This window comes from Odontesthes bonariensis, chromosome 14 (assembly GCF_027942865.1).
Source record: "Odontesthes bonariensis isolate fOdoBon6 chromosome 14, fOdoBon6.hap1, whole genome shotgun sequence".
Lineage (NCBI taxonomy): Eukaryota > Metazoa > Chordata > Actinopteri > Atheriniformes > Atherinopsidae > Odontesthes > Odontesthes bonariensis.
Genome location: NC_134519.1, coordinates 3857828 through 3879730, shown reverse-complemented (window position 1 = coordinate 3879730; position 21903 = coordinate 3857828). Strand labels below are relative to the sequence as shown.

The 21903-nt window shown below is 41.5% G+C and overlaps 1 protein-coding gene across 1 annotated transcript; it reads left to right on the top strand.

Annotated features, from left to right (window-relative positions):
• Positions 1–1243: 1243 nt before the first annotated feature.
• On the top strand, positions 1244–16483 carry LOC142398579 (uncharacterized). Its single transcript, XM_075482628.1, has 5 exons — positions 1244–1274; positions 3018–3102; positions 3214–3344; positions 13679–13739; positions 13984–16483. The coding sequence occupies exon 5, from the start codon at positions 14101–14103 to the stop codon at positions 15835–15837; it is 1737 nt and encodes a 578-aa protein (XP_075338743.1). The 5' UTR covers positions 1244–1274; positions 3018–3102; positions 3214–3344; positions 13679–13739; positions 13984–14100; the 3' UTR covers positions 15838–16483.
• The last annotated feature ends 5420 nt before the right edge of the window (positions 16484–21903 follow it).

Sequence of the window (21903 nt, the reverse complement as noted above, 5' to 3'; positions counted from 1 at the left end):
TATGGCATTTATATCATATGCAAACTTTACAATACATATATATGAATAAATAAAAAATGCATTTTGACAGGTTTGGCTTTTCTTGGCTGTTGAACATAGAGTCCAACATTGAAGCACTTAAAATTGTCTCCTGCCTTGTAGTGGACACCTGTTCAGGGTGTACCTGCCTCTTGCCCGATGGCAGCAAGGATAGACTAGTATAAAGTCAATTATTTGTACAAATATATACACACTGAAGCTCATATATTTATAATCATGCACTCTTTGCATAATTATGACAGTTTTGAGCTGTTAATTTCACTAAAATGTAGTAGCAGCATACCATAGAACTGTAAACTAAAGTGTATTAATTGAAGGAGCTGGATACACTAAAATCCTGCTGAATTATCTGAAAAGCAGAAATGAATTCTTATTTTCTGAATAAATCCACATAATGAAGTATGATGTAAAAAGATGCTTATGTCAGTTCTTAGGAAAGGTGTCTGTGGGGAAAAAGGTCTTATGAATCATACTTTTAATAAAAGAACAAAGTTGTTCTGGAATATAAAACATAAGTAAAATAACTTCTGTCCTGTTTTCACATGTTGGTCCAGTCCAGTCACTCTGTGCCATTGTCTGTTCTCACCTTTCTGGATGGCAATATTTACGCTGTTGCATTCATTCTATGATTTACTTGTTCTACAAAATGAAATGCAGAGTCAGGCAATAAGAGCGTTGATGTATTGACGGGGCTGATGAACACATTTAGTTTATGTAACTGCGCTGTGTGAACTGCATGAAGAAGACTTTGGGTTGTGGATGAAGTGGATTTATTTGGCTGCACATTGGGTCAGCAAATAAACAACATTTAGGATGGGCATACACACATGAGGTCCGTGTAAGACTGTAAATATCGTATTATAGACTGCTCTAAAATAAAAATGTCAGCCCAAATTAAAGTTAGAAAACAGTGCAAAATATGAGTTTATAGCTGACTTTATAGATAAGCTTTAAGTAGAGACATACATCGTAAAAACAGGCAGCAGATTAAGTTCTTCAAAAAATTATTCATATATATGTATTATAAAGTTTGCATATGATATAAATGCCATAATATACATATATGTGTTTATGTCCATATATAATTCTGTATTCTTGCTCTTTCTGTAAGTCATGTGACTTCTGAGAAATTGGTCTGATCCTCCTTTGGGAGGAGGTGGTGGGCGGGTCTCTCTCACAGGTGATATCAGGGTTGAAGTGCAGCATTGTCTCAGAGGCTGTGAGGTGGTTCTGCTGTAAGTAACAATCTTCTTTTGATTATATTTAGTTTCTTGCAGTGCTGGGTATCTGTTTAGTGTATTCTGTTCTCTGCTGATGCTCCTTATTTCTGTGTGAAGTTTGCATATGATATAAATGCCATAATCAGGAAGGTGTTAATGAATGTCATGTGTAATGTAGTGGTTTGAATCTCTGGTATATTCATGTTTCTGATAGAAAGATTATAATGAAGATGATAGCATATTATATGATAGCATTAAATTGATAGCATATATTATTCCTGGGCAAAGAAATGACTGATTCCATGGATCAGGAACAAAAACTGCTATAAAGGGCGCTGCTTCTGACAGGAGTTGTGCTCCTCTAGTTCATGTGTCCAATGGAATAGTTAATTAAGTCAGCTGTTTAACTTAAAGTGTGTAAAAGACTCCCCATGTTGTCCAAAGAACTGATCAAGGTAAGATCATGTGTATTGTTAATTTAGGAAACATGTAATAAACATTTCTCATTTTAATTTGAAATCGAATGAGAATCATACCAGAAAGAGATGCAATGTCCGTTTATATTTCTCATCCTCTTGGTCTAACTGGAATATTTCCTCCTCTTCTAAACAGAGTTTTATGAGCATCTTTAACTCATTATTCAGCTTATATGAAAAAAATAATCTTTTCAGAGCACATTCAGCAGCATTGTTCTTTGAATGGAAATTTCCGTCCTGAAGTCAGTCCCTGAATGTAACGGAGATATAGCCTAACAATAGATATCATAATAGATATAATAGTCTCAAGGGTAAAGGCCCTTAGACATATTGCTGGTCCACCACAGTTCTGTCACTAAAAGACAACCAGACACAGGCAGCTGTATGCGGGACCGAGATGTGCGTACGTTGGGGCACGCGCTGGACGCCGTATTCGATTAGCTCTGCCCACACACACGATACTCTCTGCGTACGTACGAGCACATAATAACCCCAATGCGGAGTGGTTTTTGAAAATTTCTAGGGGGCGCCACTGAGCCATTTTGCTCCGCCCACACACGATACCCTTTACAAACGTACGAGGTCTTCAGGGTGGACGTCTGTGCCAAGTTTCATGACCTTACGATGATGATAAGGCTTTGAAATGATAAATGCTATCACACGATTTTCCCCGCCTGGCCACGCCCACACCGTTCAGAGTTTGGAAAAGTTTTTCCATGAAGTTTTTTCCCCCATGTCTTAAGAGTAACCTGGTCAAGTTTGGAGTTGTTACCATTAAATATATAGGACGAGTTCGATCATATGTAAGGCGTGGAGTCGGGCAAAAATGGCACCAAAACGCACATTACATCCAAAATGGCCGCCTTCCTGTGGAAGTGGGACCATGGCGGCATGAGACTTTTTTGTGCATCTGTGCATGATGAATGAGTGTACCGAATTATGTTATCGCACGCGAAACTAACCCCAATGCGGGGACCATCTTTGTGCATCGTAGGGGGCGCTACAGAGTCAATGAGCGACTCCCAAAAATATAAAGTTTAGATTCTTTCATGTGGTCGAGTTTTCGAGAACCTTTTGCAAAGAATAAGAAAGAAGAAGAACCCTTACAGATAAAACAGGGTCCTTGCAGTTTCACTGCTCGGTTCCTAATTATGTTAAAGAAACTGTGACTCCGAGGGACCATGAGAGCAAATGCATGAAGTATACAAATGGCATTAATTCATGTGACAGTACCATAGTAAAGATGTAATTTAGAAGGTGATGTTTTTTGCTGTTTCTTTAGATCAGAAGAGAGCGCTGAAGGTCAGACTTTGGACCCTGAACTCCCACATAAAAGTTACCATCTGCAGCTTTTGATTACAAATAAAGTAAGTACAGAGTTATTATGTATACAATGGCATGCCGTCCAGGAAATTAATTTTTGAATATATAGAATGAACCTCTGAATATACCATACCATAACAACTTTATTTAAAAAGCACACCATCAGCTGTCGTCCGAGATTCCCGGCAAAGAGGCTTCAGGTTGCAAAGATTCACCCTGCGTCTACAGGGCCTGGGAGTACAGGGACAACGGGGCTGGAACACTCCATCTTGGCCACCACCAATAGGTAACTGTATGTCTGTATGTAGGTCCATATGTTTAGCTTGATAATAGTTTTCAGTTGATTTAATGAAGGTAAAACAGTGAATGACTGTGCGTAATGGCACTGCGCTTTGTCCAGAGGTGGGTAGAGCAGCCAAAAATTGTCCTCAAGTAAAAGTACCGTTACTTTAGAATAATATGACTCAAGTAAAAGTAAAAAGTAGTCATCCAAATAATTACTTGAGTAAGAGTAAAAAAGTGCTCGGTGAAAAAACTACTCAAGTACTGAGTAACTGTTGGGTAACGTCTGATTTATTTGTTAACACAAGCATTCAATCAGACAGACAAAAATACTAAATAATCATCTTTAGGCAAATTAGAGTTCATCCAATTGATAAAATAAATTAAAATGAATTAATTATAAAATAGCTTAAATTAAATAATCCAGGTAAATTCAAGAACTTTGATAAAAAAAAAAAAAGAATAGGCTAATAGACTTATGTCTCAAATATATGTAAACTAAAAAACAAACATTCACCTATCCATGGGGGAAAAAACGAATTTCTCACTCTTTGTAAGGTAAACATGCTTTCAGTATGAGGCCTCGTCTGCGTCTTCATTTCCCACCGTTGGTTCTGACATTTTTCATCCGTTTCTTTGTTTGTTTGCTACGACTGCTAATGCTAAAGCTAACCCGTCCCGCCGCTGAGATTGAGTATGGTCACGTGACCAGACTGCACGGCTGCGTCTGATTGGTGGAACACAGTCAGGTGGTAGAGCCTTTGGCGGAAGTCTCTCTTTCTGTCAGAATAAAACATTAAAATGAGGCGTACGCGGGTGTCAGGTTTTGGGGAAGGGAGGACACGGATGTGGACTTCAAAATAGAAAACGGGGTTTATTCACAAAAACAAAGTACAAACAAAAAGCGCGGCAGAGCTGGATTCAAAAAACTTGACTGGATAAATACTTGGAAAAACAAAACAAAACAAAGGACTCAACATGGCATGGATAATAAATACTTAGCTTGACAGGGCTCGTGGAACATGGATGGCAAACATGACAATCAACAAAGATCCGGCAAACTGACAGGGGAGGCAGGAAACTAAATAGGGAGTGAGAGTGATTGGAGAGTGAGTGCAGCTGAGGGAAAAAACACAGGTGAAGTGAGTGAACTAATAAACAGAGTGCAGGGAAACTAAAGGCCCATTTATGCCCTACGTTAACTACGGAAACGGACGCTTTCACCCGGTTCCGGGGGGCGTTTCATCCGTCAGTTTGTCCGTAGGTCAAGAGCTTAGTAATCCGGTGAGCTCCGGGCGAAACGGAGCAATACCAGAGGAATTCGTGGGGGCAGTAGAGAGTCAGGAGCGTGTTGGCTCCGGAAGTTATGGAGGAAGAAGAAGAACGAAGAGTAGGAGATTAAAACATTTTAAGATTTAAAAATGCCAGGTAATGGAGGAGAGGATTTGTGAGATGGTCAGGGGGTATATACATTTGTATGACTGCAACTTCCTCAATTGACGCCATGTTTCTCAAACCCGCGGCCGACAATGACTCAATATATAATACCGCCCTCTAGAGGATTTCTTACGGACGTGCGCAATACGGACGGAGGCATAAACAGAAGCTCCGGGAGCAACGTATGGACCTGACAGACGAATTTCGTCAGGTTCCGTAGGGCATAAATCAGGCTTAAGGCATGACAAAAAACTAAACATGGACTGAAAACAAAAGCATAACCTAAACATGAAAACTTAAAAAACGAGTCCCTGGGCGTGACAGAGCCCCCCCTCTGAGGGTGGGAGGGAGGGTCTCGAAGCCGGTCAGGCGAGGGACCAGAAACGGGCATGTGGTACCGGCTTCGGGCAGCAGGAGGCAGTGGTCTGGCGGACGCCCAGACCACAGACGGCGTGGCAGGAACAGGCGGTGGTCTGGCGGACGCCCGGACCCCCGATGACGTGGCAGCAGGCGGTGGTCCGGCGGACGCCCAGACCCCCGACGACGTGGCAGGAGGTGGCGGTCCGATGGACGCCCAGACCTCCGTCGGCGCGGCGGCAGGAGACGGTGGCCTGGGCGTCCGCCGGACCCCCGACGACGTGGCAGTAGTCCGGTTGGCAGGGAGGGGCCCGAAGAGGTGAGTCCATGGGCCGGGGTCCCATGGGCTCTGAGGCTTTGTCGGCCCCTGTAGCCTCTTTGTCAGGCTCGTGGTCAGGCCCTATGGCCTCTTGGTCAGGCCCTGAGGCCTCTTGGTCAGGCTCGGGTTCGGGGTCAGGCCCTATGGCCTCGTGGTCAGGCCCTGAGGCCTCGTGGTCAGGCCCTGTGGCCTCGTGGTCAGGTTCTGGGTCGGGGTCAGGCCCTATGGCCTCGTGGTCAGGCCCTGTGGCCTCTTGGTCAGGTTCTGGGTCGGGTTCGGGGTCAGGCCCTATGGCCTCGTGGTCAGGCCCTGAGGCCTCGTGGTCAGGCCCTGTGGCCTCGTGGTCAGGCCCTGTGGCCTCGTGGTCAGGTTCTGGGTCGGGGTCAGGCCCTATGGCCTCGTGGTCAGGCCCTGTAGCCTCTTTGTCAGGCTCGTGGTCAGGCCCTATGGCCTCTTGGTCAGGCCCTGAGGCCTCTTGGTCAGGCTCGGGGTCGGGTTCGGGGTCAGGCCCTATGGCCTCGTGGTCAGGCCCTGAGGCCTCGTGGTCAGGCCCTGTGGCCTCGTGGTCAGGTTCTGGGTCGGGGTCAGGCCCTATGGCCTCGTGGTCAGGCCCTGTGGCCTCTTGGTCAGGTTCTGGGTCGGGTTCGGGGTCAGGCCCTATGGCCTCGTGGTCAGGCCCTGAGGCCTCGTGGTCAGGCCCTGTGGCCTCGTGGTCAGGTTCTGGGTCGGGGTCAGGCCCTATGGCCTCGTGGTCAGGCCCTGTGGCCTCTTGGTCAGGTTCGGGGTCAGGACCTATGGCCTCGTGGTCAGGCCCTGAGGCCTCATGGTCAGGCCCTGAGGCCTCGTGGTCAGGCCCTGTGGCCTCGTGGTCAGGCCCTGTGGCCTCGTGGTCAGGTTCTGGGTCGGGGTCAGGCCCTATGGCCTCGTGGTCAGGCCCTGTGGCCTCTTGGTCAGGTTCTGGGTCGGGTTCGGGGTCAGGCCCTATGGCCTCGTGCTCAGGCCTCATGGCCTCTTGGTCAAGTTCTGGGTCGGGTTCGGGGTCAGGCCCTATGGCCTCGTGGTCAGGCCCTATGGCCTCGTGGTCAGGTTCTGGGTCAGGTTCGGGGTCAGGCCCTGCGGCCTCTTGGTCAGGTTCTGGGTCGGGGCCTCTGTGGCTGGGGCCAGCTCCTGGACGGCCGGGGCCAGCTCCTGGACGGCTGGGGGTGCTGGGTCTCTGGACACTGTGGCTGGGGGTGCTGGGTCTCTGGACACTGTGGCTGTGGGTTTATTCACAAAAACAAAGTACAAACAAAAAGCGCGGCAGAGCCGGATTCAAAAAACTTGACTGGATAAATACTTGGAAAAACAAAACAAAGGACTCAACATGGCATGGATAATAAATACTTAGCTTGACAGGGCTCGTGGAACATGGATGGCAAACATGACCATCAACAAAGATCCGGCAAACTGACAGGGGAGGCAGGAAACTAAATAGGGAGTGAGAGTGATTGGAGAGTGAGTGCAGCTGAGGGAAAAAACACAGGTGAAGTGAGTGAACTAATAAACAGAGTGCAGGGAAACTAAGGCATGAAAAAAAAACTAAACATGGACTGAAAACAAAAGCATAACCTAAACATGAAAACTAAAAACGAGTCCCTGGGCGTGACAGCGGGGGGATAAAAATAATGAGGCGTAGAACACTACCCACCTCTGGCTCTGACGCGACACTTCTCCGGCACTGGAGAACCTGCTGTGGCTACAGGGATTTTGTAAACTGAAAGAGAAACTCTTCATATATTGTTTAGATACAATAAGACTCAGCTTCAATGACCTGATAAACAGCTGCCTGGCCTGTTGTAGTAGGTCTACCACAATTAAAAAGGGAGTGAACTTCTTTGTCAGAAGAACGGTATTGGGCAGGGGTATCTGGAGGTTTTTGCACGTATGCGCATTTGCCAGTGTGTTAATGATGTCCTCATTGTTTAATATTCCTGCTACGAGTTCCTCAGTGGACTGACTCACTGTAATTCACTTTTTGCTGAAATAACCACACGTTCCACAAGATGGCCACAGGCACTGCCGTGAAGTCTGACGTCAGTCAAGTTTCATTCAATATATTCAAAGTTTCATTCAATACATTCAAAGTTTCATTCAATATATTCAAAGTTTCATTCAAAATATTCAAAGTTTCATTCAAAATATTCAAAGTTTAATTCAATATATTCAATGTTTCATTCAAAATATTCAAAGTTTCATTCCATATATTCAAAGTTTCATTCAATATATTCAATGTTTCATTCCATATACTCAAAGTTTCATTCAATATATTCAAAGTTTCATTCCATATATTCAAAGTTTCATTCAATATATTCAAAGTTTCACTCAATATATTCAAAGTTTAATTCAATATATTAAAAGTTTCATTCCATATATTCAGTTTCATTCAATATATTCAAAGTTTCACTCAATATATTCAAAGTTTCATTCCATATGTTCAAAGTTTCATTCAATATATTCAGTTTCATTCAATATATTCAAAGTTTCACTCAATATATTCAAAGTTTCATTCCATATATTCAGTTTCATTCAATATATTCAAAGTTTCACTCAATATATTCAAAGTTTCATTCCATATATTCAAAGTTTCATTCAATACATTCAAATTTTAATTCAAAATATTTAAAGTTTCATTCCATATACTCAAAGTTTCATTCAATATATTCAAAGTTTCACTCAATATATTCAAAGTTTCATTACATATATTCAAAGTTTCATTCCATATATTCAAAGTTTCATTCAATACATTCAAAGTTTAATTCAAAATATTCAAAGTTTCATTCCATATATTCAAAGTTTCATTCAATACATTCAAAGTTTAATTCAAAATATTCAAAGTTTCATTCAATATATTCAAAGTTTCATTCCATATATTCAAAGTTTCATTCAATATATTCAAAGTTTCATTCCATATATTCAAAGTTTCATTCAATATATTCAAAGTTTCATTCAATACATTCAAAGTTTCATTCAATATATTCAAAGTTTCATTCAAAATATTCAAAGTTTCATTCAATACATTCAAAGTTTCATTCAATATATTCAAAGTTTAATTCAATATATTCAAAGTTTCATTCAATATATTCAAAGTTTCATTCAATATATTCAAAGTTTCATTCAATATATTCAAAGTTTAATTCAATATATTCAAAGTTTCATTCAATATATTCAAAGTTTCATTCAATACATTCAAAGTTTCACTCAATATATTCAAAGTTTCATTCAATACATTCAAAGTTTCATTCAATATATTCAAAGTTTAATTCAATATATTCAAAGTTTCATTCAATATATTCAAAGTTTCATTCAATACATTCAAAGTTTCACTCAATATATTCAAAGTTTAATTCAATACATTCAAAGTTTCATTCAATATATTCAAAGTTTCATTCAATACATTCAAAGTTTCATTCAATATATTCAAAGTTTCATTCCATATATTAAAAGTTTCATTCAATATATTCAAAGTTTCATTCAATACATTCAAAGTTTCATTCAATATATTCAAAGTTTCATTCAATACATTCAAAGTTTCACTCAATATATTCAAAGTTTCATTCAATACATTCAAAGTTTCATTCAATATATTCAAAGTTTAATTCAATATATTCAAAGTTTCATTCAATACATTCAAAGTTTCATTCAATATATTCAAAGTTTCATTCAATACATTCAAAGTTTCACTCAATATATTCAAAGTTTAATTCAATATATTCAACGTTTCATTCAATATATTCAAAGTTTCATTTAATATATTCAAAGTTTCTCTCAATATATTCAAAGTTTCATTCCATATATTCAAAGTTTCACTCAATATATTCAAAGTTTCATACAATACATTCAAAGTTTCATTACATATATTCAAAGTTTCATTTATTATATTCAAAGTTTCTTTCAATATATTCAAAGTTTCATTCAATATATTCAAAGTTTCATTCCATACATTCAAAGTTTCATTCAATATATTCAAAGTTTCATTACATATATTCAAAGTTTCATTTAATATATTCAACGTTCCTTTCAATATATTCAAAGTTTCATTCAATATATTCAAAGTTTCATTCCATACATTCAAAGTTTCATTCAATATATTCAAAGTTTAATTCAATATATTCAAAGTTTCATTCAATATATTCAAAGTTTCATTCAATACATTCAAAGTTTCACTCAATATATTCAAAGTTTAATTCAATACATTCAAAGTTTCATTCAATATATTCAAAGTTTCATTCAAAATATTCAAAGTTTCATTCCATATATTCAAAGTTTCATTCAATATATTCAATGTTTCATTCCATATACTCAAAGTTTCATTCAATATATTCAAAGTTTCATTCCATATATTCAAAGTTTCATTCAATATATTCAAAGTTTCACTCAATATATTCAAAGTTTAATTCAATATATTAAAAGTTTAATTCAATATATTCAGTTTCATTCAATATATTCAAAGTTTCACTCAATATATTCAAAGTTTAAGTCAATATATTAAAAGTTTCATTCCATATATTCAGTTTCATTCAATATATTCAAAGTTTCACTCAATATATTCAAAGTTTCATTCAATATATTCAAAGTTTCATTCCATATATTCAAAGTTTCATTCAATACATTCAAAGTTTAATTCAAAATATTCAAAGTTTCATTCAATATATTCAAAGTTTCATTCCATATATTCAAAGTTTCATTCAATATATTCAAAGTTTCATTCCATATATTCAAAGTTTCATTCAATATATTCAAAGTTTCATTCAATACATTCAAAGTTTCATTCAATATATTCAAAGTTTCATTCAATACATTCAAAGTTTCACTCAATATATTCAAAGTTTCATTCAATACATTCAAAGTTTCATTCAATATATTCAAAGTTTAATTCAATATATTCAAAGTTTCATTCAATATATTCAAAGTTTCATTCCATATATTCAAAGTTTCACTCACTATATTCAAAGTTTAATTCAATACATTCAAAGTTTCATTCAATATATTCAAAGTTTCATTCAATATATTCAAAGTTTCATTACATATATTCAAAGTTTCATTTAATACATTCAACGTTTCTTTCAATATATTCAAAGTTTCATTCAATATATTCAAAGTTTCATTCCATACATTCAAAGTTTCATTCCATATATACAAAGTTCAGATGAGTCTACGAATTTTGGCATTTGGACAGGTTTGGCTTTTCTTGGCTGTTGAACATAGAGTCCAACATTGAAGCACTTAAAATTGTCTCCTGCCTTGTAGTGGACACCTGTTCAGGGTGTACCTGCCTCTTGCATTACATTACATTACGGTCATTCTGCAGACGCTTTTAACCAAAGTGACTTACAATAAGTGCGTTCAACATCGGTAGGCAAAAGAACTTCAGGTCTCAAGTAATCATAAGTGCATTTCCTTCCAATACCAAACAGCTAAGAGCAAAACTAGTGCTAGAGTAAGTGCGATGAGTCAGGTACCTCAGCCTCTCACCAACTGCACACCAGTCACAGCGGGGTGGGGATGCAAACCCTGGTTCGGGTAGGAGAAGACATAAAAGAGGTAAGAAAAGCAGGACTGGGATTCAAACCCTGGTTCGGGTAGGGGTAATGAAAATATAGAGGGTGCCAGTGGTGGAGGAAACAATAAGTGCGTAAGGAACTAGGACGGAGCAGGGTAGTTTTTCCTGAAGAGGTGGGTTTTCAGCCTGCGGCGAAAGATGGGCAGCGACTCAGCTGTCCTGATATCAGTCAGGATATCGTTCCACCATCGGGGCGCCAGAACAGAGAAAATCCGTGACCGTGTCGATCGTGCGCAGGGACCCCTGAGTGACGGGGCAGCCAGGCGCCTAGTGGCTGCAGAGCGAAGTGGTCGGGCGGGGGTGTAGGGCTTGACCATAGCCTGGAGGTATGAAGGAGCTGTTCCTCCCACTGCCCTGTAGGCCAGCACCAGAGTCTTAAACTGGATGCTGCAGCTACAGGGAGCCAGTGTAGAGAGCGGAGAAGGGGAGTGGTGTGGGAGAACTTGGGGAGGTTGAACACCAGACGAGCAGCAGGTTTCTGAACCAGCTCCAGAGGTCTGATGGCAGAAGCCGGGCGCCAGCAAGGAGCCAGTTGCAGTAGTCCAGGCGGGAGATGACCAGAGCCTGGATGAGCACCTGTGCTGCCTTGTCGGTGAGGAAGGGGCGAATCGTCCGGATGTTGTAGAGGAGGAATCGGCAGGAACGGGTCACTGATGCGATGTTTGGCGAGAACGACAGTTGGTCGTCCAGGGTCACACCCAGATTCCTCACAGTCTGAGTTGATGTCACCACAGAGTCATCCATGGTGATGGCCAGGTCTCTGAACGGGCAGCCCTTCCCTGGGAGAAACACCAGCTCAGTCTCAGGTTGAGCTTAAGGTGGTGCATCGACATCCACCCCGAGATGTCTGCCAGGCACGCAGCAATGCTTCCACTTGGGTGTCAGAAGGGGGAAAAGACAGAATCAGCTGGGTGTCGTCTGCATAGCAGTGGTAGGAAAAGTTATGGGAGTGGATGACAGAACCAAGAGATGATGTGTAGAGGGAGAAAAGAAGAGGACCCAGGACCGAACCCCGGTGGTGAGCCTACGTGGCTTCGACACAGACCCTCTCAGTGTGACCTGGTAGGAGCGACCTGTCAGGTAGGATGAGAACATGGAGAGTGCAGAGCCAGAGACTCCCATTCCCTCCAGGGTAGAGAGAAGGATGTCGTGGTTCACTGTGTCAGATGCTGCAGACAGGTCCAGGGTTAGGGTCCAGGAGAACCAGGACAGAGGAGAGAGAGTTAGCTCGAGCAGTTTGGAGTGACTCAGTTACTGCTGGGAGGGCCGTCTCAGGTGAGGGGCCCACCTTGAACCCGGACTGGTAGGGATCCAAGACATTGTTCTGGTGAAGGTAAGAGGACAGTTGTTTAAAGACAGCACGTTCAAGAGTTTTGGACAGAAAGGGTAGAAGGGATACCGGTCTGTAATTCTTGATCTCTGAAGGGTCAAGAGCTGGTTTCTTTAGAAGAGGAGTGACTCTGGCAGTCCTGAAAGCAGAAGGAAAAGAGCCTGATGTCCTGATGCCCGATGGCAGCAAGGATAGACTAGTATAAAGTCAAATATTTGTACAAATATATACACACTGAAGCTCATATATTTATAATCATGCACTCTTTGCATAATTATGACAGTTTTGAGCTGTTAATTTCACTAAAATGTAGCAGCAGCATACCATAGAACTGTAAACTAAAGTGTATTAATTGAAGGAGCTGGATACACTAAAATCCTGCTGAATTATCTGAAAAGCAGAAATGAATTCTTATTTTCTGAATAAATCCACATAATGAAGTATGATGTAAAAAGATGCTTATGTCAGTTCTTAGGAAAGGTGTCTGTGGGGAAAAAGGTTCAATTTCAGACTTATGAGTCACACTTTTAATAAAAGAACAAAGTTGTTCTGGAATATAAAACATAAGTAAAATAACTTCTGTCCTGTTTTCACATGTTGGTCCAGTCCAGTCATTCTGTGCCATTGTCTGTTCTCACCTTTCTGGATGGCAATATTTACGCTGTTGCATTCATTCTATGATCTACATGTACAACAAAATGAAATGCAGAGTCAGGCAATAAGAGCGTGGATGTATTGACGGGGCTGATGAACACATTTAGTTTATGTAACTGCGCTGTGTGAACTGCATGAAGAAGACTTTGGGTTGTGGATGAAGTAGATTTATTTGGCTGCACATTGGGTCAGCAAATAAACAACATTTAGGATGGGCATACACACATGAGGTCCGTGTAAGACAATAAATATCGTATTATAGACTGCTCTAAAATAAAAATGTCAGCCCAAATTAAAGTTACAAAACAGTGCAAAATATGAGTTTATAGCTGACTTTATAGATACACTTTAAGTAGAGACATACATCGTATGAACAGGCAGCAGTTTGAGTTCTTCTGCTGCAGAATACCCACAATGCACCACTGTACAGGGACATTTAAAAAGAAAAAACAAACTTGATCCATAAATGCAGGATTTAACGCACAGAACAATTTAACATCTCTGTAACATAGAGTGCTATAATGTAGTGTGTTTGCTTATGTGAGGACCATAAACTGCTAACAGATTACTTTCATCCTCAATCTCACACCGACCCATCAGAAGAGATTAAATGTATTAAATGTACTATGTTCTTGTTTTTAGGGACGTTTGGAGACACTGACTGGAAGAAGCATTTATAAATAATCTGGATTCTAAACCAGAGGTTTGTTGTAATTTATCTCTTAGCTGTAACTTGAATATTTAATTTGAGTCAGAACCAAAACTGTATTATTACTACTCCTAAACTACTACTACTACTCCACAAAGTGTGTTTTACTGCAGCCACCAGAAGAGCTGAGGCATGATAATAAATACAAGCTAGAACTGATACGATAGAATCAGAGACTGTTGTAAGAGGTGAAAGTGTGAGCTGTAACATCTGTTTACTGTTTCCTTTATTTCACCAGATTCAGTCAGAGAAAACTTCCTCTCAAGAGAATCACCTCTGACCTCCAAGGGTCGGTCTCATTGGAAACAGCTCTCCTGGTTATTGTAGCTGAAATAATTCAGATACAATTTCAAACATGTTCTCTAAATTTATTAAAAAATTGAATCCATGGTCGGATAATTCTCAGTCCTCTCAGTCTCAGACAGCAAAAAGTGACATTAGTTATCCCATCAAAACGTCACCCTCCAGCCCTCCTGGAAAACAAAAACGGCTCAGTGATGCTGTCATTGAAAAAAGCAAAAAACTGAAATCACAGGCAGGGCCTCTACCAGCTTATGTGATTCCATTGACAGAAAAAGAGATCAATATAAAAGGATGCAGGTCGTTCAGTTTTGGGAAAGAATCCATAAAACCTAACCGCACCATCATGGTTCTCGGAGCCACTGGTGCAGGGAAGTCGACTCTTATCAACGGGATGATAAATCACATTCTTGGTGTTGAATGGGATGACTCATATCGGTTTGTGTTGGTTAATGAGGGTCAGTCAAAATCACAAGCTCACAGCCAGACTTCTGAAGTTACTGTGTACAAAATCAATCACCAGGAGGGTTTCAGAATAAATTCCTCACTGACCATTGTGGACACTCCAGGCTTTGGAGACACCAGAGGCATAGAAAGAGACAGAGAGATCATCGAGCAGCTGCGTAATCTCTTCTCTACTCAGCTCGGTGTCTCTGAGATCGATGCTGTGTGTTTTGTAGCTCAGGCTTCTTTAGCACGACTTACACCAACACAGAAATATGTGTTTGATTCAGTGCTCTCAATCTTTGGCAAAGATGTAGCAGAAAACATCAGGATTCTGGTGACGTTTGCAGACGGCCAGCCACCACCAGTTCTAGAGGCGATCAGAGAGTCTGGTGTACCGTGTCCTAAAGGAAAAGATGGACTTCCAGTTCACTTCAAATTCAACAATTCAGCATTGTTTGCAGATAACGGATCAGCTGCAGCAGGCAGCATGAGTGGGGATGATGATGATGGAAACTTTGATCTGATGTTTTGGAAGATGGGGACAAACAGCATGAAGAGATTTTTTATTGCTCTAAATCAAATGGAAACCAAAAGTTTGACAATGACAAAGCAGGTCCTGAAAGAGAGAAACCAGCTGGAGGTCTCAGTTGAGAGTTTGCAGAAGCAGGTCAGACTTGGTTTAGCCAAGCTTGAAGAGATAAAAGAGACGAGTGAAAAACTCAGAGAACATGAAGCAGAGATCAGCAGAAATGACAACTTTGAGTTTGAAGTCAGCGTCATGAAGCCCTTTCAACATGATATCTCAGGTACTACAGATTACATCACTAACTGTCAGACCTGTAATTTTACTTGTCACTATCCCTGTGGTATACCAAATGATGCTGATAGAATACGGTGTGTTGCCATGACAAATGGATACTGCACTGTGTGCCCAAATAAATGTATCTGGAATGTACATTTTAATCAAAAGTACAGATGGGAATATAAAGATGTTAAAGAAAAACGAACAATAAAAGAACTGAAGGAAAAGTACAAGAAAGCCAGCGGGGAGAAGATGACTGTGCAGCAAGTGATGGAAAGGCTGGAGGCTGAATATGATGATTTACAGCTTGAAGTGGTGAACCTGATGGAGATATCTTCTGAGTGTCTGGACAGACTTCAGGAGATAGCACTGAGGCCAAATCCTCTCTCTACTCCAGAGTACATCAACATTCTGATTGAAGGGGAGAAATCAGAGGCCAAACCAGGCTGGAACAAACGAGTTGAGTCACTGATGAAGATGAAAGAAAAAGCAGAGTTCATGATGAAAGTAGAGAAACAAGAGAGTCTTTTACAGCGTTCATAAATGGGCCTCCAGCAGTGTAACCCAACAGAGAGGAAGAAGAAAGCTGTCAACAGTGATGTTAGAACCAAGAGAAGACCCAAAGTGATACAAGCTAACGCTGAAGCAGAGACAGATACTAACCAAGACCAAAGCCAGATCAACACAGGGAACACAGACCAAGATGAGACAGGAGCCGTCACAAACCAAAACAAAGCAAAAAGTAACCAAGACCAAAGCCAGATCAACCCAGTGAACACAGACCAAGATGAGACAGAAGCCGTCACAAACCAAAACAAAGCAAAAAGTAACCAAGACCAAAGCCAGATCAGCCCAGTGAACACAGACCAAGATGAGACAGAAGCCGTCACAGACCAAAACAAAGCAAAAAGTAACCAAGACCAAAGCCAGATCAACACAGTGAACACAGACCAAGACGAGACAGAAGCCGTCACAAACCAAAACAAAGCAAAAAGTAACCAAGACCAAAGCCAGATCAACCCAGTGAACACAGACCAAGATGAGACAGAAGCCGTCACAGACCAAAACAAAGCAAAAAGTAACCAAGACCAAAGCCAGATCAACCCTGGGAACACAGACCAAGATGAGACAGAAGCCGTCACAAACCAAAACAAAGCAAAAAGTAACCAAGACCAAAGCCAGATCAACCCAGGGAACACAGACCAAGACGAAGCAAAATCTGACTCAGACAAAGATTAGTGAGATACAAACCAAGATTAAGCCCAAATTTGATGAAATCTAAACTGAGATTAAGACTTTCTTTGAGTGTTTGTTTCTCCTTAAAGTCACATTCAGCTTTAAGGTAACTGACTCACCAACATGTCATCCACCAGTTTCTCTGCATGCAGCAGCATTCAGCTCCATTCAGTTATAGATCCAGCTGGAACTGAACCGCTTCTCTTCTGTTTGGGACTCTGGTTGAATAGAGTGAATTTTATTGGATATTTGGCTCTTTGATCAAAGCAGGAATCTGATCTCTGTTGGAACAGTCAAAGAAAATGAGTAAATTCATGATATATCGTATACCGCAGTGACTGTTTAATGACCATGTTTTGAAGACTGGTTTCCCTGCAGAGACCAAAGAATTATGTTGTTTTATTATTACTTTATTTCTACATCACACCTAAGAATGTATAAAAAGGAACACGAGGTGATTTAAACACATTTTTAACATTTTTAACCTTCATTATAAACCTTTAACTTTTATTTTATTGTCTCTTTTGGAATTGTAATCTGTGAACTCTTAAAAAGTCTCCTCATATTCTTTATCCTTATTAGAAAAGCAGCAGGATGATGTAATACCATAAAAAGTGTGTAAATTTAGTGTTGTTTGCTGAAATAATCGATATTAAATATTATATTGAAATTCCTTTTGTGTTTTCTTCTGATGTGTTTTGATGGTCAATCGTAGAGTTCTGCAGCTCAGATTTTTCTTTGAAATCTTCAGCTAAACACCAGTCCATCAATCTGGGAAGGGTTATAAGGCCATTTCCAAACTATCTGGAGTCCATCGTTCTCTTGTAATCTGAATACCGTATTAAGCCGAACACATTTGCTATGCCAGGAGAAGCTTTATTAGTGTAAAGCTCCCCTTGATGCCCATCAGCTGTGCCGAACCAGACCGGGAGACCAAGAAAGAGGGCAAAGAAAAAAAAAATGGGGAAAAAAACGGAACAGAGATAGGAAGAAACCATCAGACAAAACAATGAAAAATCAGACAACCAGCTGTAAGAACCAAACAGAGGACAATCCACGGCCTTTGTGGGGGATCCAGCCTTAGAGCCACCTGTCAGTGGTGGGGTGGGTTGTGAAACTGAAGCATGAACATGCAATACACATGGCACAGGTCCCACGTAATAACCATGCTTAAATATGAGTGAATAAGTGCCGAGATAAATACCGAGAGGACCAGGTGCCCCGGGAGTCAAGATGTGCCCACAGGTGGGTGAAGCCGCGAGCAGCAGGGAGAGGCAATGGTTTGACTCGCGGAGGCGGGGCATTAAGCAGGCTTACGCTACACTTTCAGCCAATGATATGCCTGAGACTGTTGTGACGTCTGCCTGGGTGTATATGTAAGGCGATCTGTTCTAACGTATATATAGATTTTTGGATAAAACAAAGAAACTCTATTCCTCCATCACTTCCGTCTCATAAAACATTTGTCTCGATGATTCTGAAAACACCAGAACTTGTTAAGATATGCAGATTAAAGATATAACATAGACTTATGATATAAAGACATTAAATACACATAACATGACATAGTTGATGATTATGAGTCTCAAAATTTAGATGAATATCTGTAAAGTTATGACAAAATGGAGTACAAAAAGATACAGAAGGGACATCGTTTAACAGTTGCATTACTGCATATAACTGTCCAGTTTACTGACTCCGTTTGGATTTAACTATTCAATACTACAGACCACTAGGAGGCAGTGTGGTTCCATAGGCGGGTTAGTCAATTTTCTAACAGGATTATTTCTTTGTCATACTTTCAGTTACAATCATGGAAATAGTCTTTAAATGCAGCTCGTGACTTCGCTGAGAACCTGAAAGAACTCGTACAAAGATATAAAACACATTTAATACAGTTTTAAGATTCAGCTGAAAGTGAATCTAAGTAAAGTAATTTCAGTTTTATTTAGGCATCTGGTTCTCTTATCTGATCAAAAAGAGCATCAAACATCTGCAGCTCATCCAGAACACAACAATGCATCCCTCAAGTTTATGGCATATGTCTGTTGCTAAATCCACTCCCAAAAGCTTTCATAGGCCGAAGGTGGTTGTAAATGAGGCGATTTCAGTCCCTTTCCTTTGTGTAGACTTCCCACATCTGGTCCCTACCCAGAAAAACATCCCCCACAGGAATCTCTGTATCCTCCAAAGGTTTTAAGGTATATTAATTCCACACTGAAGCTTACTACAGTATTCTGAATGTTTTTTAATGTTCCAGAAAACATGAAAATACAAACATTGTCCACAAGGTGGCAGTAAAGCACAGACATACTGAAATGATCAACCAGAACTAGATGCTGAACCTTTCTCGAGAGTCGAAAACTCTGCTGGTCACACATGCAGAACTGTTACAAAATATGATACAGTCATCAACAGGACAATGATCCCAAACACAGCAGCAGATCTACAGCAGAATGTGTGAAAAAGAGAAGAATCAAGGTGTTGCAACGGTCCAGTCAGAGTCCAGACCTCAGCCTGACTGAGATGCTGAAGAGAGCTGTGCATGGATGAAGTTCTCATCGGCTGGAGGTCTGTAGCTTGTCTTAGTTTTGTTGAATAAATAATGAAACAGTTTAATTTCATGTGTTATTCTTTATCTATGGTTTTATTCACCCCATTTTAAGATCAGTGAGAGATAGATAGATAGATAGATAGATAGATAGATAGATAGATAGATAGATAGATAGATAGATAGATAGATAGATAGATAGATAGATAGATAGAAAGATAGATACTTTATCACCAGGACCAGGTGATTTAAGTCTTATTCCTCACACAGCTTTTCATTAAGGGAGGTATACTTTCTTTGTTATGAGACTCTATGACAGTGAAAGGGATCATGTCAAACCTAAACAAGAACTGCAAGCAGTGATAACGGCCCTCGCAGCCAAGCGCAGCTCCGGCCTTGCGACCGCCTGACCGCCGGCACCGCCACCCCGACGTGGTCACCGACGCCGTCACGCGTCTCCCGCGCCCGTCCACCGGGCGGAGCGTGCGACGAATCTCCCAAATCGCCTTCAGTCCACGACAGTACGACACCAGTGACACGTGTTCAAAGTTGGAGCGATATGCCACCTACCAGACAGGAGTGACCGTCACTTCCTGTTTTGTGGGGGCGGGGTTTAGCGACGTCAGAAATATACAATGCCAACGTGTGAAGCGCTGCTCCGTAATGATGCACAAAAAATATGGTGCAGATCGGATGATGTCTCAAGGAGATATAGCTGTTTACATGATATAGGGGGCGCAGTGGAGTCAAACTCCAATATAATCCTATTGGGCTCTTTAGATGTTAACAAGTGTCATTCATATCTAGTTTGGTGCAAATCGGATGATGCATGTGAGATTTAGAGCCGAACGTATGCAAACGGCGAGGGTTTGGAATGTGCCATTAAGCCACGCCCACACTATTTTGTAGGTCCTGACAAGACGCACAGGTGTGCTGAGTTTCACGATTGTCGTTCAAAGCATGGCTTGGGGCTGATGTTTTTAGATGTTCTAGGGGGCGCTGTGGAGGCATTAGGCCACGCCCATCAAATATTGGACCTCACACCTGTTGGGGGGCGGATTAGGATCGATCCCAGTGAGTTTGGTGCATCTCGGCTCAAAACTGTAGAATTTAGAGCCAAACGTATGGTAACGGCGTGATGTCTGACTTCACCAAGTCGCCATAGCCACGCCTTCAACTGAACACTGTTGGTGCTTTAAAGCAAGTGAGACCAACTTGTTATCTGTATTCTGACACAAGATCATGTTGATTAGGTGAAGGTGGCCAGAAATGGAGCTTTCCAAGTAAAAAAAGTGACTTCCTGTTCTGAGGGGGCGGGGCTTAGATGACGTCAGCATATGACCACATAGGATTGACATGCATCCAACATGGATGACTCATACCAAGTTTGGTGCAGGTTAAACTTTTTAGGTGAAAGATATAGCGTTTCGTTTACACTGGCGAGTACGCCAAGTTCGCCGCTTGGCCAAGCCCCCTAAACATGCTCAAAAACTCAAGTCTTCTGATAACTTTTGTGCCCCCATCCCTTAACTGCATACTGACCAAAGATGAAGGCCGTAGCTCAAAATCCCTGGGGCGTGAAAATTTTCCTGCGAGGTGTGTAAATATGAAAAATGGCCAAAATTTGCCCTTTGACCCAAGATGGCTGCCTCCTTGTACGTTTTAGAGCATACCTCCAAGAGACTTTTGTTCTTGATTTGAGGCGATCTACATACATACCGAGTTTCAGATCTCTACGACGTACGGTTCGGTCTATCTCACGTTAGGTGGCGCTGTAGAGCAGTTTGGCCACGCCCACTTTCGACTCCATTAAAAACATGTGATTTCACGCGGGGGACAATTTTGGGTAAAGTTTCGGGAGTTTTCGAATACGTTCAGGCCTCCCCATTCGCGATTCCGCGTGGAGAAGAAAAAGAATAAGAATAATAATAACAAGAACTGCAAGCAGTGATAACGGCCCTCGCAGCCAAGCGCAGCTCCGGCCTTGCGACCGCCTGACCACCGGCACCGCCGCCCCGACGTGGTCATCGACGCCGTCAAGCGTCTCCCGCGCCCGTCAACCGGGCGGTGCGTGCGACGAATCTCCCAAATCGCCTTCAGTCCACGACAGTACGACACCAGTGGCACGTGTTCAAAGTTGGAGCGATATGTCACCTACCAGACAGGAGTTACCGTCACTTCCTGTTTTGTGGGGGCGGGGTTTAGCGACGTCAGAAATATACAACGCCAACGTGTGAAGCGCCGCTCCGTAATGATGCACAAAAAATATGGTGCAGATCGGATGATGTCTCAAGGAGATATAGCTGTTTACATGATATAGGGGGCGCAGTGGAGTCAAACTCCAATATAATCCTATTGGGCTCTTTAGATGTTAACAAAGGTCATTCATATCTAGTTTGGTGCAAATCGGATGATGCATGTGAGATTTAGAGCCGAACGTATGCAAACGGCGAGGGATTGGAATGTGCCATTAAGCCACGCCCACACTATTTTGTAGGTCCTGACAAGACGCACAGGTGTGCTGAGTTTCATGATTGTCGGTGAAAGCATGGCTTGGGGCTGATGTTTTTAGTTTTTCTAGGGGGCGCTGTGGAGGCATTAGGCCACGCCCATCAAATATTGGACCGTAGACCTGTTGGGGGGCGGATTAGGATCGATCCCAGTGAGTTTGGTGCATCTGGGCTCAAAACTGTAGAATTTAGAGCCAAACGTATGATGACGGCGTGATGTCTGACTTCACCAAGCCGCCAGAGCCACGCCTTCAACTGAAAACTTTTGGTGCTTTAAAGCAAGTTAGACCAACTTGTTATCTGTATTCTGAC